Raw genomic sequence first — 18,917 nt, 5'->3', positions numbered from 1 at the left:
ATTTTATTTAAAAAAATATGGCAGTTGTTCACGATATACAGTACTGTAGCAAACTAAATGTCATTAAAGCGGAGCTCCACCCTAAAGTGGAGCTTCCGCTCATTGGAACCCTCCCCCCCTCCGGCGCCATAATTGGCACCTTTCAGGGGGGAGGGGGGGTGCAGGTACCTGTACAGTACAGTTATCTGCACCCACTTCCGGCATAGATATCCACAGAATCTACGGATATTTCCGCCCCTTTCCGCAGGTCCCCCGCTGTCTGCTGGGAAACACATGGATCCCAGAGACAGTGGGGACCATCCTTATTGCGCTGCACGACTCGCGCATGCGCAGTAGGGAACCGGGAAATGAAGCTGCAAGGCTCCACTTCCTGATTCCCGTACCCAAGATGGCGGCGGCAGCACCCGAGAGACGATCGAGAGATCGGCTTCGGGTGCCGACTTCGCGGGCGCACTGGGCGGGTAAGTGTCCTTATTTTAAAAGTCAGCAGCTGCAGTATTTGTAGATGCTGGCTTTAAAAAAAAACGGCGGACTCCTGCTTTAAGATTTACTTTGTTTGGAACAAAGGTGGTTCATTTCACCTGAAAAACAGATATCTAATGAGTTATTATTCTGAAATTTACATCCTACAATATTTTAGTAGACATTTTCTAAGAGTGTGTAGAAATGAAATGCACCATTTATAGATCTATTAAACACACGTTCACATCATCCGAGAAAACAGCAGCTGGTCAGGTGAAGACTACTATAGAATAGTACATATACAGTGGGTATAGAAAAGAATCGCTGAGTTGGAAAAAGGATCGCCCCCTTGTGTCAGTATTTTGTTGAACCACCTTTTGCTTTAATTACAGCCTTTTAGTCTGTTTGGGAAAAGTCTCTACTAACTTTGCACATCTAGACTTTTCAATATTTGCCCACTCTTTGCAGGACTCAAGTTCAGTTCAATTTGATGGTGACCACTTGTGGACTGCAGTCTTAAAGTCATTCCACAGATTTTCAATGGGGTTTAAGTCTGGGCTCTGACTAGGCCATGCAAGGACATTCACCTCTCTCTCTCCTTCCACCTCTGTCTGGTCATTTTTGCTGTGTGCTTTGACCCATGTCATGTTGGAAGATTAACCTTCTTCATATTGACAGAAGGCAGCAGATTTGATGATATTTTGCACCATCCATTTTTTTTTCTTCTATCCTGACAAGTGCTCCAGCCCCTGCTGCAGAGAAACACCCCAGTAACAGGATCTTACCACCTCCATGCTTTACTGTAGGAATGGTGTTATTTGGATGGTGAGCTGTATTGGATTTCGGCAAGACATATTGTTTGGTGTTGATGCCAAATCGTTCAAGTTTAGTCTCACCTGACCATAACACCCATTAACATGTGACCTCAGAATCTTCAACGTGCATTTTGGCAAATCTCAGTCATGACTGCATATGGCCTTTCTTAAGGAGTGCCTTTTTTCTTGCAACCTTCCCGTACACAGTAAATTTGTGATATTGTTGTCACTTGCACACAATGACCACTTTTTGTCATAAATTCCCGCAACTGCTTCATAGTTGCTGTAGGCCTCCTGGTAGCCTCTCTGACCAGTTTCCGCCTGGCTCCTTTATCCAATTTGGAGCAACGTCCTGATCCAGGAAAGGTCTGTGTTGTATCAAATACCTTCAAATTCTTAATAATAGACTTCACTGTGCATCTAGGCATTGATAAAGCCTTTGAATTTTTTTTGTATCCATCTCCTGACTTTTTGTATCCATCGCCTGTCCACAACGTTATCCCCAAGTGTTTGTTTTTTTTTTTTTTTTTTTTTTCCCCTTCCGCTTTCCCTACCCTTCCCCTCTCCAGTAGTTATTGCGACTCTAATAGTATAGTTGCTATACATATGGGTGAAAACTTTAGATGTGGACACTCTGTATATTCATTATGTTTTCACAGCCCGCTCTGTTCCTTAAACGAGCCTCCCTTTTCCGCCCCCGGGGTGGAAAACCCTGTTGATAACAGGGAGCCACCCATGCTGTACACGCCTTTTAGAATTTCGTTTGTAAGCCATGGCTCTATTTATCTATTATCATTATAAATAATGCTCCTTTTAGTGAATATTGATTGAAGCAAATCCCTATTGTAACTGTAATCTGGTTCTGTACACAATTCTTATATACTTCTAATCAAGAGCTATTATCCACTTAACTCCAGATACGCCCTGAAGAAGCAACTGACGGTCGCGAAACTAGTTGAGAAAAAGAATTGCCATCAACTTCTGGATCACTGGCTTCCTCCAAAATAGGAGGGCTGGACATGATTGCACGATGTGGTTGTATGCCATTACAAAGTGTGCATTGGCTATGTAATCAATGTTTTTAATGTCTAAATTTAAAAAAAAAAAAATTTTTCTTCTTTCTAAATAAAAAATTATTGTATTTTTTACTCTTGTTCTATTTGTGGTATCAAGACAGTCCTCAATTCCACTGGTATTGCACGGTGAGACCCTGGGAGTAATCCGTGCTAATCCCCACCCCCCCCATTTTTGCCCCTAGATCCTTTGAGTGCCTTGCCACCTATAGTTGATTGCTTCCTTTGAACTACCAAAGACTGAAATGCTCCATTAAAGCTTTTTTTCCCCTAGCTGAGCTAATCAAAATGACCACAGCTAATCACAATTGAAATTCAAATGGCTTTGTGTGCCATCGAGAAGGCGATTAGCTACACCTGATTGAGTTTACTAGTTATTTTAAGGAGGAGTGTGATCCTTTTTTCCAACTCAGTGATTCCGTATTTGAATTTGTCGGTGCTACCGTATATCTCTCACTTAGATGTTATAAGGTGCACTGAGTAAATACAGCTGGATAAAACAAAAACTGTATACTGCAAGATTTTAAGGGGGTGACCCCAACAAGAGGCCCTTGTTTTCTGCAATAAAATCAGTTGAGTAGCCCGAGTCCTGTTTGTTACACAATTTGTAAACCAAAACCCCAAAGCCAAGTAACTTTTTCTAGTGTATCCTTATTGCATACATGCCATTGTCAAACACTTGCTAGGAATGCAAGGTAGTGTGTGCATATTTGTAATACTCCCTATGTGTTTTCTACTGTATTGTTTTCACACAATTACAGGTAGTTTGTATATACAATATTCCTGTTCAGTAAAAATACATTAACCACTTAACAACCGCCCATTGCCGATTAACGGCTTCAGGGCGGTTGTTTAACTCCGAGAGGCCGTTAATTAACGGCCTCCCAGAATTCTGCTCTTGCGCGCCCCCTGGGGCACGCACACGAGATTATCCGTGACCGCCGGGTCCGCATCACGGATCACGCTCGTCGCAGGCGTTTACCACATGATCGCTCCGTCAAATGACGGAGCGATCACTTGTAAACAAACCGGCGTCATGTCGCCGGTTCCTCCCTCCCCCTCTCTGTACCGATCGGTACAGCGGAGGGGGAAGAGATCGGTGTCAGCAGCGCTGTGGGCTGCATCTGCAGTGACCACATCACTGCTCACCGAATTTAACCCCTCAAGTCCCTGCCATTACTCTGCAGTACCCACCCATACTCTGCAATACCCTGCCATAAATTGCCATACTCGGAGATACCCTGCAATACCCAGCCATAGACGCCCCCCCACCCCTCACCGCCCTCCGGTGCTTCTACCAACTTGCCAGTACGATCAAAGCCAGAATCTTTTTTTTTTTTTTTTTTTCAGGCTTCCCAGCCTAGAGGTGAGATGTGGGGTCATATTGACCCCCAGATTTCACTGTAAAGAGGACCTGTCACCCCATATTCCTATTACAAGGGATGTTTACATTCCTTGTAATAGGAATAAAAGTGATCAAAAATTAATTTTTGGGGGAAAAAAAATGTCAAACTAAAATAAAGTAAAATGAACAATAAAAAAAAAAAAAAAAATAATTTAAAGCGCCCCTGTCCCCATGTGCTCGCATGCAGAAGCAAACGCATGCGTAAGCCCCGCCCACATATGAAAACTGTGTTCAACCCACACATGTGAGGTATCGCTGCGAACGTTAGAGCGAGAGCAATAATTCTAGCCCTAGACCTCCTCTGCAACTCAAAACATGTAACCAGTAAAAAAAATTTTAAAGCGTCGCCTATGGGGATTTTTTAAGTAGCGACGTTTGGCGCCATTCCACGGGCATGTGCAATTTTGAAGAGTGACATGTTTGATATCTATTTACTCAGCATAACTTCATCTTTCACTTTATGCAAAAATTGGGCTAACTTTACTGTTTTTTTAAGCACAAAACTGTTTTTCCCCCCAAAAAAACGCATTCGAAAAATTGCTGCGCAAATACCGTGTGAGATAAAAATTTGCAACGACCACCATTGTATTCTCCAGGGTCTTTACTAAAAAAACATATATAATCTTTTGGGATTCTCTGTAATTTTCTAGCAAATAAATGATGATTTTTACATGTAGGAGAGAAATGTCAGAATTGTCCTGGGTGCTCCAGAACGCCTGATGGCGCTCCCTGCATGTTGGGCCTCTGTATGTGGCCACACTGTGTAAAAGTCTCACACATGTGGTATTGCCATACTCGGGAGGAATAGCAGAATGTGTTTTGGGGTGTAATTTGTGGTATGCATATGCTGTGTGTGAGAAATAAACTGATAATATGACAATTTTGTGGAAAAAAAAAAAATCTTGATTTTGCAAAGAATTGTGGGAAAAAATGACAACTTCAAAAAACTCCTCATGCCTCTTACTAAATACCTTGGAATGTCTTCTTTCCAAAAAGGGGTAATTTGGGGGGTATTTGTACTTTTCTGGCATGTTAGGGTCTCAAGAATTGAAATAGGCCATCAATACTTCAGGTGTGATCAATTTTCAGATATTGGCACCATAGATTGTGGACTCTAACTTTCACAAAGACCAAATAATATCCACCAATTTGTACTTATTTTTACCAAAGATATGTAGTAGTATAAATTTTGGCCAAAATTTATGAAGAAAAAATGACTAATCTGCTAAATTTTATAACAGAAACGAAGAAAAATTCATTTTTTCGCAGAACTTTCTGTATTTTTTCTTTTATAGCACAAAAAATAAAAAACTGAGAGGTGATTAAATACCACCAAAAGAAAGCTCTATTTGTGTGAAAAAAGGACAAAAAGTTCATATAAGTCCAGTGTTGCATGACTGAGTAATTGTCATTCGAAATGTGAGAGCACTGAAAGCTGAAAATTGGTCTGGTTATTAAGGGTGTTTAAGTGCCCAGTGGTCAAGTGGTTAATATACTACAGGGGTTTTGGCTTCCTTGCTTTACTGCAAAGTAACCTAAAAGAAACAAAAGCGGAAAAAAAAAAAAAAAAAAAAAAAAGGACCCAGTAAGAGTGGGTGGCTATGTTCCTACATACAGTGGGACCATGGAGAACGATCATAGCAAATTTATAGGATTTGGGAGAAGGCTGAGCAATAGAAGGTATTTTTGGAGTAATAATTCATACCCGTATAGACACACACACACACACACACACACACGTAAAATGTATGTTAGCTATAATTTTGGAACATTGGTACCATTAGCTAGACAATTGTCTGGTCTCTTGGTATAGGCTTATGTATTGATGGATATCTACTTATATGGATGATATGCTGAGGGGTTGTGGAATAATAAAAAGAATAAAAAAGAGGCACAGAACATCCTGGTATTTTTATTTGTTTTAAATTGTACAGTTGTTCAACCCTTACAGGAATAGTGGTTCAAGTAAAGCACACAGTCAAAACATACACAGCACATTTATTAGAACACCAATTTAAATCTTTATAGATAAATTTAAAAAGAAACCTCCACAGTCCACTAGACCACACACCAATTTACAAATGTACCCTGGGGTGGCAAGAAAGATTTTGTTTCGTTTCTGCTACTAGAAATGGGGACTTACCAGAATTACTTTGAACTTCATTTTTTTTTTTTTTTAACTAGAAAGACACAAAACATTTAAGCACTTTTAGGGCTCATTCACACCAGAAACTGCACATAACTATTTTTGACTGCATGTTTGCATGCAGTTGGCGTGCACTTTGCGTTTTCAGTGCATTTTTATATACGTTATTTGGGCTTGGCTCCAAAGGGGCACAGTGCATCTGAAGCATGTTTAATTGCGTTGCCTGCATTTTCAGTGCAGAAATTTTTTTTTATAACTGTGCTGCACTGCAATGATGTGCACTATGCCCATAGGATTACCTTAATTTTGGGCTGTCTATGCATAAAAGTTTTAAAATTGAGGCACCAAGTTTAGGGCCTGTGTACTTTCTGGCACAAGGAATCTTTTTTTTTTACCTGCATTTCCCTTGTAAGAGGCTTCAAGCTGCCTTTTTGAGACAGCCATTTTGCTACAAGTGACAGGACATTCAGAGGTGAACAAAGACTATTGAAAAAAATAGGTTTTTGCTTAAGTGTTATTGAGCTTCGAGCTACTAGCTCCAAAAAAAAAAAAAAAAAAACCCACGCATGTGAACGGAGCCTTAACAGTTGTCATTCAAGGCATGCCTTTGAATGTAACCATTTTGGAAAGCAGTTAAATTGGTGGATTTAGTTATGCTTTAAATAGCATAACAAGGGATTGGAAAACAATTTTGATATCCTCATGAACATCAGTCTAGAATTGGAGGAACATAGACCTGGATACTTTCCATAGGGGAAGCGTTCCCTATGGTAATTATAAAGTAGAGAATGGTATACCATTTTTTTTTTCAGCTGCAACATTCAAAGATGTTCAGGAATTTACCCAACATGCCAATCTGTCCTCAAATAGACAGACGGTTTTACTTATTAAAATATAACCATGTATAAAGCATCTTCAGATCCTAGCACTGTTGAAAATACGGCCTCAATATTTTGAGGTATCTGCAGTCAGAAATAATGCAAAGGGCCTTTAAATATTTACATCAATTAAAATAAACCATTTACAACCCTTAGAGGAATGTGAGATGAATACTTCCAATGGATTCCTAAAAAATGAATACCGCCTGAAAGAAGCACAGAATAGAGCTGTACCATCTGAAAAATAACGTAGTCAACATGCCACAAAACATCTGCTGACAGGTTGTTGTTGGGCTGATTGCACCAAGATGCCTCAAAATTTCCCAAGCTTCTTTTTTGATGCCAAAAGGAAATGTGTTTATCAAGTAAACAATGGCATGGCAATGTGCACATCATGCCAGAATCCAGGCCAAAAAAAAAAAAAAAAAGTGTCCACAAGCAGAATATTTTATAGGATTTGTACATATGAGGCGAGGCTATGGCCTCTTTTTTGTCATATGTAACACAATGAGAATGAAACATAAAACTTTAAACTGTACACCCCCCCCCCCCCCCCCCACTTCAAGTTTTAAGTTGTCTTTGTCCCTATTCAGGTATACTTCTCCTCACTCACTAATTTATGAAAGATTTTAGACAGAACACAAAGTGATAGATGCCCCAATGGGGACAGAGGTAGCAATCAAATCTTTAGTAGATTGGGGAAGGTTTCGTAACTTTGTTGTGGTTTAATTGCAGTCTGTGTCCCCCTCAAGGGAGATTTCACTTCACTTCCAGTCCAGATGATAGGTATCAGACATACCAGTAGAGAGGAGGCATGGTTTAGATATTTGAATATCTATTAGTCACGGGTTAAAGACCAAGTTACAGATTTTCAAAGTGAAAATATTGCTGCCCTTTGCAAACCTGTTTTCTCTGTGTCTCCAGTTACAAAGGACTATTTAATCAGAACAACCTCAGTAGTACATAATATAATTTTTTGTATACCTTTTTTTTTTTAAATACTCACAAATTCTAAAATGAGGAAACAATGGAATTTATCTTTAAATAATGTAAGGTAAACCATGCCATTGCTCTTGCTATCCCTTCCAACAGTATGTGCACAGAGGCTCTTTTTGCTCCTCATCTCAAGACACAACTCTCTAGCAATATGTGGATAGTAGCTGTGAAGATGCAGACTGAAAATCACTTTTGAAAGCAGTCAGTTCTTCCATAATCTTTAATACAATGGCAGCTCCCTTACTTTCCAGATTAACTAGAACTATTATTGAGGTCAGCGAACAGAAAAAATAAAAAATTGTCTTCAGTCAACAGTGAAAGAAGGGATGGGTATGTGAAGGTTAGTATGGTGGATTACAAAGTTTCCCTGCAGCTATCTAGGGATTGTTGTTAGAGATCTGTGACATGAGAGAGGGGCGATAAGGAGCTTACAGTCTACAGGCAGGTACTGTTAGAGAGGGATAGGAATAAGCAAGGATAGCAAGAAGAATGGCATGGTTTGCTTTAGGAAATCCAAATTTTAGTCCATCCTAATTTTCTGATTGGTCATTCTGTAGATGATGCTGTCATAGCCGGGGTCCATGTTCCACAGGTTGTATGAGACTGCAATGACGGCTAGAGCCAGGCCAATCATAATCCACAAGATGATGTTGAAGACAACAGCGTAGTTAAAATTATATTCATAGGCCAGGTTGTATGGACTTCCGGGGTTACTCTAAAACAGATAATGAAAGACTTTAGTTAAGATATTGTGGCAGACAGGTTTTCCACAAAGTAAAGTCAGATGCCTTTTATAGATAACTAGAAGGAATGAAAAGTGGAGCTGCTGCCATTTATGGTACTCTGGTGCAATGTGCTGCAACACCAGACTAGACAGTACAAGTAAGATTAAACGTACAAATTGGAGCTTTTTATGCTCTGGTGGGAAGATTATACAATGTCCCCCTAAAAAAATGAAGCTATACCTTATGGTTTGCCAGTAATTTTACATTGATCATTGTGCCCACCCAGACCTAAAAACCCATGTCATCCTCTCTTTTTATTGTCCTAAGCAGCTGTCCCTTTTTTCTTCCCTAAAGCCCCATACACACTATCAGTTTTTCTGCAGATTTTTGTCTTCAGATTTTCCAAAACCATGTAGTACAAGGGCCTGCCTGATTAGGAGTTTCAATTTGTATGCAATCAGGCAGGCTCTTGCACTACATGGTTTTGGAAAATCTGAAGACAAAAATCAGCAGAAAAACTGAGAGTGTGTATGGGGCTTTAGATAGAACCCTGGATGACACCTATCCAGGTCTTCCTTCACTTTGAATGAAGCAGCCTTAGTTCATTGGAACATTTATATCATTCTACGCCAGGGATTTGCAATTAGTGAACCTCCAGCTGTTGAACAACTACAAGTCCCATGAGGCATAGCAAGACTGACAACCACAAGCATGACACCCAGAGGCATGATGGGACTTGTAGTTTTGCAACAGCTGGAGGTCCGCTAATTGCATATCCCTGAGCTACACAATCATCCTAAAAACACCCTTAAAAGTAGAATTAAAGACAAAAAATAAAAAATTTCCCCCACAAGGCAGAGTTAGTTTTTTTTGCCTGTGTCCCATAGCCAAAACAGGTAGCGAGAGGAAATCCCTCCAAAGTGAGGGAATCTCTGGTTGTCACCATAACTAGTGTACTCACTGGAGGATTTCCATTGTACTCCTGTTCTGGGGACAATCGAGTATTCAGGGTTTTTATTTTTTTAACTTCACTTTTAATGAGAATGGCAAACATAACAAAAAGTGAGTGTCAATCTCCCCAACAGGGGGACAGACAGTAATTAAAACCAGACTGGCGTTCAAATCTCTCTCTACTCTATCCAAAACTAAGAAGAAATTTATATATATATATATATATATATATATATATATATATATATATATATATATATATATAGCCTTTAGTTATACATTAATAGAGAATGCAAGCATTTTACATCTCTGAGTCAATGTCTAGTGTGCTCAGGAAAAATGGTGTTCAATGAACCATATGATAAGATGTCCTTCCCCAATTTATTTAAAAGCGGTTTAGTTTACAACAAAAAATATTGGTTTTTAGTAGTTTATAAAAAGGTCTAAAAACATGCAGTACCATATTCCAAAAACTGACGATTGATAGCCTATGACTTTTACACTCTGTCTATTCTACCGGTCTACAACCGAAGTAATACAAGTTCAGAACTAAAAGATGTAAAATGCGCTATGGTTTACAGGCTGGCAAACTTGCATAGCTAAAAGAGAAAACTGTAAGGTACCTCCATTGTTCAACACTACTAAGCAGGATGCAGAACATATATATGCACTTAGCAAATATGGCTGCCCCATGTACAGAGAGGATTATAAACTATAGATACAAAAAAATTTGTTAAAAAAAAAAAAAAATTAACACTGTTCGGAAAACATTTATATAAAGATTTCTAATGTACATCTATAAAAAAATAAAAATAATGAAAAAAGGATTACAAATTTCCCCTTTAACTGCAGTCAAAGAGACCTGCTCGAGGTGCACTTACAATGGCCTGAGATTCCAGAATGGATCGGCTTTTCCTTACAAGGGGGGTTTCAAATGTTTCCACTGCAACAACTTCCACTATTGCATTTCCCCCATAAATACTGTACATATCATCTGCAAACTGGAAAAAGAGGAGATCAGTATATAGACTACTATTGCAACCTGCACATGGTAGTAATGTCATAGACATGGTTACATATTTAGGTTGGAGAGGGGGGGGGGGGGGGGGAAATAAAAAACAAACAAACACACACACACACACAGAAGTCCATCTAGTCTGAACAATAGAAAAAATAAATAAATGGATATACAATCCCCATATACAAAACCCTATACCCATAGTTGATCTGGAGGAAGGCAAAAAAAAAAAAAAAAAAACCCTATAAAAAGTATGGCACAATATGCTCCAGCATGAAAAAAAAAATCCCTTTTCATTTCCCAAAAGGCAAACAGATATTCCTTGGGTCAACAATCTCTGCTGTTATTACCTATAAATGTTTTTATACATTTTATTCTAGTTATATTTTATGCATTTTAGAATGCATCCAGCTCTTTTTTTTTCTTAAACACCGAGCTAGCCAGAACTAGTTCTTGAGGGTCGTGCAGGACCATAGAGAACAAACATTGTCACCATCTAACACAGGAACTTAGCTTGCTGCAGCAAAATAAATAAATAAAATAAACTGGAAGATTTGAGGGGAGGGGCAGAAAACGGCAGGACTTTGCGTTAAAGAGGAAGTAAACCCTGATGGGTTTTACTTCTTTATTCTCCTGCAAAGTAAAAGCATAATGGGATAGTATGAATCGCATACTAGCCCATTATGTGCCACTTACCTGCAAACGAAGCCTGCAATGTCCCTGCTGGTGGAAGCATCCATCTTTGCCCCTCTTGCTTTAGGGGCTGCGGACTCCAGCTGACTGGCCGGAGTCCCGTGCACTTCACTCCCGTGCATGCGCGTGGGAGCTGATGGTCACGGCACAGGCCCTGTAGAAAATGGCTCTTTATAAAGTGCGCATGCGCCGATGACGTCGGCACAAGCATATATGGTAAATATCTCCTAAACCCTGCAAGTTTATGTTGCACAGTTTAGAAGATATTTACCAGTTAAGTTTAAGGTACTGGATGCTTCCCGTACCTACAAGTAAGCCTCATTATAGGCTTACCTGTAGGCAAAAGTTGACTGTAAGGGTTTACAACAACTTTAAGATTACATGTTTAAAACAGATTTTTTATTTTGAATCAAAGTTTAGTGTCACTTTAACCCTTCTGCAGTAGCCCTCTGACAAAAAGGTGCAAAAACTTGCAACATATGGTAAAAAACAGAAACGTAGGTCAGCCTAATAAATAAAAATAAAAAACACACGCATTGCTGCTATGTTAGGTGTAAATGCAGACCCTCTTTTTTTTTCCCCCTGTATTAACTGCATTTCTATTATCAAACATTAGGATTTCACTATTTTCTGAAAGTAGAACCAGACAGGTTATGAGGGCCAAAAGAAACCAAAAAGCCCTGCAATGAGCCAGTGTGAAACACAATAGAGCCTTCAGAAAACAGACTATAGGACCAGTCTGTATCTGCACTATAAACCAGCGGTTCTGGATGTACATTTGACCAAAAAACTAAACAGAAAATAATTTTTTCATGGCTCTAAAAAGGAGGAATAAACCCCTTTTTCAGGTGTAAAGGAACTGCGACACATGAACAAGCTTAAAGCTTCTGACAGTGACCAGCCCCCGCAAAGTTGCATCAAAGTTGCACTGCACAGTAGCATTGAATATCACAATAAAGCAGGGGTTGACAAATTTGCTTGGAATCTGGGAGCCAGCTAAAAAAGTTAGGAGCCAAGTCCGTGACGGCGATCTGGACCTGTCCCTGGCCTGACATGGAGACGAGTGAGGGGAAGATAGCCCCCAGCCCCCCCACCTGTCTCCAAGTCATTGCCCATAGCTCTTAGGGGGACATTTTATTTGTTTTATTTTTTTCAAATTACAATTTTTTTTTAAATTGCATTTCTCTCTGACCCCAGATCTCATATATAAGAGGACCTGTCATGCTTTTTTTCTATTATAAGGGATTTTTACATTCCTTGTAATAGGAATAAAAGTGACACATTTTTTTTTTTTTTTTAAAAGAACAGTGAAAAAAATAAAAGTTAAAATAAGAAAAAAAAAAAAAATTATTTTAAATGCGCCCTGTCCCGCCAAACTTGCGTGCAGAAGCGAACGCATATATGAAAGCGGTGTTCAAACCACACGTGAGGTATCGCTGTGATCGGTAGAGTAAGAGCAATAATTCTAGCCCCAGACCTCCTGTAACTCAAAACATGCAACCTGTAGAATTTTTTAAACGTTGCCTATGGAGATTTTAAAGGGTAAAAGTTTGTCGCCATTCCATGAGCGGGCGCAATTTTGAAGCATGACATGTTGGGTATCGATTTACTCGGCGTAACATTATCTTTCACAATATAAAAAAAATTGGGCTAACTTTACTGTTGTCTTATTTTTTTTAAATTAAATAAATTATTTTTCCCCAAAAAAAGTGTGCTTGTAAGTCCGCTGTGCAAATACGGTGTGACAGACAGTATTGCAACGACCACCATTTTACTCTCTAGGGTGATATATATATTTTTTTGTTTTGTTTAGGGGTTCTAAGTAAAGGGGTAAAGGAGATAGGCTGGCAGGCAGGGCAGGCAAGCTCCATTAACATTGCTGCTTGTAATTCCAACAGCCACCACAAGAGGGCGCTAGATTCAGAAGGAACCATAGGATCACAGAAGGCCTCAAAGCCGGGGGCTCAATTACCGGCCGCCTGCGGCGCGGCCCGACGCGATCACGCCGGGGGGGTCCACGGAGACAGGATACCCCCCAGCTGTGCTGCCCCAGGCGCCAGGTCACTAATTCTAGTCGCAAATGCGACCTGGCGCCCGGGTTTTGTCGAGCCCTGCAATAAAGTCACATTAAAGTAGTGTGAACCTGAGCCTAAAAGAGCAGGGATAGTTCAGATTTAAACAGGTTTAAGCTAGCCCATTAGTGAAACAGCCCTGTGACATTGACGCAACCCACATTCACAAAAGCCAACTTAGAAGATGGAAATCTGGACATTTAGTTACCTTCTGAAGAGCTTCTGATAAAAGTCTACTTGCATCCTTGAATTTTACAGAGTCTTCACCATAACGCTTCTTGATCTCTTCCAAACCAGTCAGTTCCAGACAATAAATATCTGGGGCATTATCTTTGGCCAGATGCTTATGACGAGAAAGCTGTATGAAAGATGCACATACTGAATGTAAAAAAAAGGAGTCTTATAAACAAATTTTCAAAAATATATAAAAACTTTTAGACATATCGTAAAGTGCAACTCCAACAAAAAATATTTGTTTTGCTGTTCTGGATAGAAAGGTCAAGACCAAGAATAAATCCTCTGTCAGAAGTTAAGGGACATCTTCCAAATGGAGAAGAAGGCATCAATAAAAATGATGTACTCACAGGGACAAGAAGTCATGAGACTTTGCCCATTAGGAATGAGAGAGAGTGTCTCCCGCACACCAAGGATCTCCAGAACAGGTCCAAAGATTTATTCAGTGATCACAATGTTTCGGAGCCACGTAGCACCCCTTCATCAGGCATGATAGGGATACAGATAGTCAACAACAGAAACGTCATTAGTACATTGGGGATGCTTTAAAATCTTTGGTCGGGTTTTTGGGATTTTCTCTCCCCCTCCCCCCACTTTCATTCAAACTTCCCTATCTGCTGTGTGGTCACCAAGACAGAAAACCAGAGTAAATGTTTTGCCAGGAGTTTCACTTTTATTTGGCTGAGACTTTATTAAAAAGGCAAAATTAATAAGATCATGTTTAATACTACTATGCCAAAACAAACTTGAAAACAGAGCTATACTCACCTTTTCTTCAATGGTCCCCATTCCTTGCTGGTATCGTCTGCTGGATGCTTGTCTTCAGCCATCTTCATTGGCCGGCACAGGATGACATCACTGCTGCGCAGGAGTCAGCCATCCTGCCAGAAATGTAAGTTGAGCTGCACATGTGCAGCTCAACTTACATGCTGGAGAATGCTGCAAGCTGGCAGATAAGTGAAGTTTATTGCAAAAAATAAGGCATTGCAGGTCTCTTCTGCAATAAAGAGCCTGCCTGCTCGCAGTTTGTGACATCAGAACTGTTGCACTTTAACAGAGAATAAAAAGAGTATAAACTAGCAGGTAACAAAGTGGTAGAATGGCTGATGGTTCAAACTGAAAAGCGGTGCATTTGGATGCATTACACCTCAAATCGTAGAACTTTAAAACTAGATTAGGTAGGTAAATCCCAATCCCCCCCCCTTTTTTTCTCAAAAAAAAAAAAAAAAAAAAAAAAAAAAAGGCCGTCTCACCCTCTTTTCTTCTTACTTTTAGATACGCTCTCCTCTTTCCCATAAATATTGCTCAGAATTGGTCCTTTTTTGGGCCTCCTGATTTTTCAATGACTACATGCATTCTGGGCAGCGCTTGAGAAAGCGTTTTTGCCCATTTCATCACAGTTTTGTTTAATAGTATAACAGTTATCCTTTATAAGTTCATGATCACGAACAGTGCCTTGACACATATATTGATCTCAGGAAGAGAAACTTTTTTTTATTTTATTTTTATTTTATTTTTTGTTAGGGACTTTAAAAAGGAAGCCAAGACCTGGTAAGGTCACGTATTTCCATCCCTATGGGACTTTACATGAAATCATGAGCTGGTAGGGTCATGTATTTCCATCCCTTTATGGTCGAAAAAGAGAGGACAAGGAAGGTGGGACTTTACGTGAAGCACATGATAGCAAAAAATAATACTTAGTTGAATGGAGGAATTTTATTCAAATAGCAGTGTAATACATTGTTAATATCAGGTAAACTATAGCCTGGTAACAACAATAACCATAGTGATAGCAGGGATATCACAAGATATAACCGCTGGTACCAATGGCAAATTGATAAGCATGCTAATGAACAGTAGACAATTTAATAACAATAGTATCTCCGGTAAAGCCAGAACAAAATTCCATAGATCAACATAGACAAACTTAGATAAAATCAATATTGCAAGATAATGCCTGCAGGACCTATGGCCTCGCTGGACCAGATGAGGTAGGTATCAAATAACTGAACAGAGGTATAGATAGGTGGAAACACGGCAACAAGTAACTCTACGCGTTTGGTGGCTGATACGCCACTCATCAGGAGCATGCATGTGAACATTGATTGAAATGGCTAGCTAATGAGACGGCGGGGAGACGCCTAAAGCATCCGGAATGGCCTCCAATCGGGGACCGTGGCAGACAATGGCACTCAAGGCTTCCTGTACACTTCATTTCACACAATTGCTACCTTTCTTTCTTCAGCTGGATTTTGTTTGCACAGTGTATCCTTGTGGTCCCTTGCCTGCCCCGATTGCTGCCTGGCTGGGTCGCCCCCGTTGGGCTTTCTGCCACGGCCCCCCGTTGGAGGCCGTTGTTATTAAATTGTCTACTGTTCATTACCATGCTTATCAATTTACCATTGATACCAGCGGTTATATCTTGAGATATCCCTGCTATCACTATGGTTATTGTTGTTACCATGCTATATATTTTACCTGATATTAACAATGTATTACACTATTTGAATAAAATTCCTCTGTTCGACTATTTTTTGCTATCATGTGCTTCACGTAAAGTCCCACCATCCTTGTCCTCTCTTTTTTGACATTTATCGACCCGTTTGAGAATTTCCTTATTGCTATTTTCTTACTGTTCCACTGCTAATCTTCGAGTGTATTTGAACTCACTCATTTTGAATACCTATTTCTGGAATTCTCAAAATCTGTTTATTAAAAATTATATTCAGCTTTCAATGTATATCTAGGTAAATATGGCGTAGGGTAAAGAAGTGAGGTTTGACTAGAAGATGGCCATGAAGTCAGATTTGCCATCCAAAGTTGTGAACATCAGAACGTTAACAGTACTACACATGTAAAATGCAAAACTCTCTTTTCACCAAGTAGCATCTGCCTTAAAAATTCTGGATTGTAGCTGGTTAACTCCCTCGATTTGTAGAATAGAGATCCTGGATGATTCAACTGTTCACCTTCAACAGTATCTGCATCAAGTTTTTATGTATTCATTTGAGAATTCCAGCTTTGCCACACAATCCAAAGACATAACAGACAGTCCAGCTGGTTCCCATCCACGCACCCCAATGTATGAGTGCTTGGAATACAGATATGGAATTGCTGGCTTCTTCGGGTGCTGGGACTTATATTAGCTATATATTTAGTAAATAATGGCAAACAAACATTCTCAATGGTATACAGGTAAACTTTTTTTACTTGAAATTCTGAGGTTGGATTACAGCTACAATACCGTAGTCTTCAATTGATTGCTTACTTACCAGAGTTGTAATGTCCTGCAGAGCTTGCAGTTCAGAAAGAAAGAGCCTGTCTGTCTATAAAAAAAGGACAAAAATGATTATTTTATATTCAAAGCTTCATATTTCTTAAACGCAAACTAATGTATATCTTTTATTTTTTTTTGCCATCTTGGTCCCACTGGGGGCCATTGAGGAGATTTTGCTTTAGCTCCTGTCCTGTAGACACAACAGAAGTGAGGCAAAATCTCACCGAGCGGTCACTAGAGCAGATTGCTGATTGAAGGATTTATGCTGTGTTCTGGTGTAAACAATACAAATGTTTGGATTCTCCCTCACTTTCAGTCCTGAAGGCCATGCATCTCCCTAGCCAGACACAAGCAGGCCGCAAACATAACCCGAGAGGGTTTCTAAGCCTTCCCTATTCTATTCAAAACTAACAAAAAAGATTTGGCTTTAGATGCAGCGCTTTAAATATATCGGAAAACTTCATCCCCTGCTGCCCAGGCCACCTTTCAGCAATGTAGCACTCTGAAAGACAATTGCGTGGTCATGGAACCCAAAATACTTCCCCCCCCACACACAAATAGAGCTTTCTTTTGGTGGTATTTAATTACCACTGGATTTTTTATTCTTTGCTAAATACAAAACAGAATGGACCTAAAGTTTTGAAACCCCACCCCTCCTCCAAAAAACAAAAACATTTTTCTTTGTTTTGGTTAGAAAATGTAAAAAAAAAATGTTAAATAATCAATCTTTCTTCAAAAATATAGGTCAAAATATATTCGGTTACATTTCTTTGGTGAAAATAACCCAAATCAGTGTATATGTATGTGTGTGTGTGTGTGTATATATATATATATATATATATATATATATATATATATATATATATATATATATAAAAAAAAAATATACTTTCCTACAGACTAAATAACAGAGTCCACAAATTCTGCTATATAGATCTGAAAATTGATCAATCCTGGAGGCCCAAAAACAACAAGGCAGTCCAAGGTATTTGGTAAGAGGCATTTTTTTCTTCACAATTTTTGGGGAAAATAAATGTATGTTTTTCTTTTTTCCACACTGTGACCAGTGCAGTACAGGATTATCATATAATTGGGTGTGGCAGTGACACTGACTACGTGTAAAAAGTTCTATATAATAATCTTTTTCTTTTTATGATCGTTTCTCTCTCCCCCGAAAAAATAAGCCCTACTGTGTCTTTTGTTACCAAAATGAATATAAAACCCAAGCTTATTAATTTTCGGGGAAACACGGTAGTAACACAATTCTAAACAATGAATGGCATGAAAGGAAGCCACCCATTGTTTACAATAGTCATGCGATTGTGATCACACGATACTGCCAGTAGGCTGGTACAGTGATCAGTCATAGTCCGTGACAGATCGTGCAGTCGCCATTTTACTATAAACCGAGTGGGAAGGGGTTAATAAATGCTATATGATGCAGTGATAGGTCTCAAATCTTACTATTAGGTTAGTGGGGTGTTGGCGAAATAATCAAGAAGAATCTGTTAGTAGAACAGCACACAACATTCTCTGCAAATTTTGACACAGCAGCCAAGTGGGACCTCTGTAGACTCCCTGCCATTGTCACCGGCACACAAAGTGATGAGAAGTCCAAATATTTGCCATATTAGGTCTTAAAGACTACTTTCATAAAAATTATCTGGGTAGACTTTAGTGAGTGAAGTGTACAGTGTAAAATGCCACAGCATCCTTCGCAATATCTGTAGAATGAAAAACTTTGCTCTTCACATTGTACACCAGCATCCCAATAAGTTTCTGGCTCCTGCAATCTGCATCATTGAACTAAGGTACTGCACCCACACAGAAGCTTTGGGGATCCCTGATTACCGAAGACTCTGAAAAGCGGAGTGCAGAAATGAAATGGGAAAAGTGCTAGGTAGATGACAAACAGCATTGAGAGTCCTGGGTGCTGCTTTAACCCCCTCATATGATGATTTGGCGCAATCTGTCACCCACTTTATCGATTTTCAGAGAATATGAATGAATGTGCATCATAAAAAAAAAAAAAAAAAAAAAAAAAAAAAAAAAAAAAATACTGCAGCTGCTGACTTTTAATAATCAGACACTTACCTGTCCTGGAGTCTAGTGCTGCCTCCATTGCCACTAAGGGAATCCGGCAGCAAAGCCTTACGACTTCACACCGGGAAT

General features: G+C 39.4%; 2 protein-coding genes across 4 annotated transcripts in view; one reads left to right on the top strand and one right to left on the bottom strand.

Annotated features, from left to right (window-relative positions):
* The window catches only part of CUNHXorf38 (chromosome unknown CXorf38 homolog), a 34,718-nt gene extending 32,293 nt beyond the window's left edge, over nucleotides 1-2,425 (top strand). For all 3 annotated transcript variants that reach the window (XR_013274430.1, XR_013274429.1, XM_077480876.1), the window contains one exon: nucleotides 2,195-2,425. The gene's annotated coding sequence lies outside the window, so the exon portion shown is untranslated. The remainder of the gene's footprint in view (nucleotides 1-2,194) is intronic.
* A 3,222-nt stretch (nucleotides 2,426-5,647) lies between these two features.
* Nucleotides 5,648-18,917, bottom strand: part of ATP6AP2 (ATPase H+ transporting accessory protein 2) — a 36,467-nt gene continuing 23,197 nt past the window's right edge. Inside the window, exons 6-9 of the mRNA XM_077480875.1 lie at nucleotides 16,741-16,794; nucleotides 13,443-13,592; nucleotides 10,333-10,452; nucleotides 5,648-8,490 (exon numbers count right to left, since the gene is read on the bottom strand). Of these exons, the coding sequence (XP_077337001.1) occupies nucleotides 8,296-8,490; nucleotides 10,333-10,452; nucleotides 13,443-13,592; nucleotides 16,741-16,794 (519 nt within the window). The 3' untranslated portion in view covers nucleotides 5,648-8,295. The remainder of the gene's footprint in view (nucleotides 8,491-10,332; nucleotides 10,453-13,442; nucleotides 13,593-16,740; nucleotides 16,795-18,917) is intronic.

The sequence above is a fragment of the Lithobates pipiens genome, unplaced genomic scaffold, assembly GCF_037356315.1.
Source record: "Lithobates pipiens isolate NorthernLeopardFrog02 unplaced genomic scaffold, aLitPip1_a1.2 Scaffold_16, whole genome shotgun sequence".
NCBI classification, from domain to species: domain Eukaryota; kingdom Metazoa; phylum Chordata; class Amphibia; order Anura; family Ranidae; genus Lithobates; species Lithobates pipiens.
This window is presented reverse-complemented; position numbering and strand designations above follow the sequence as displayed.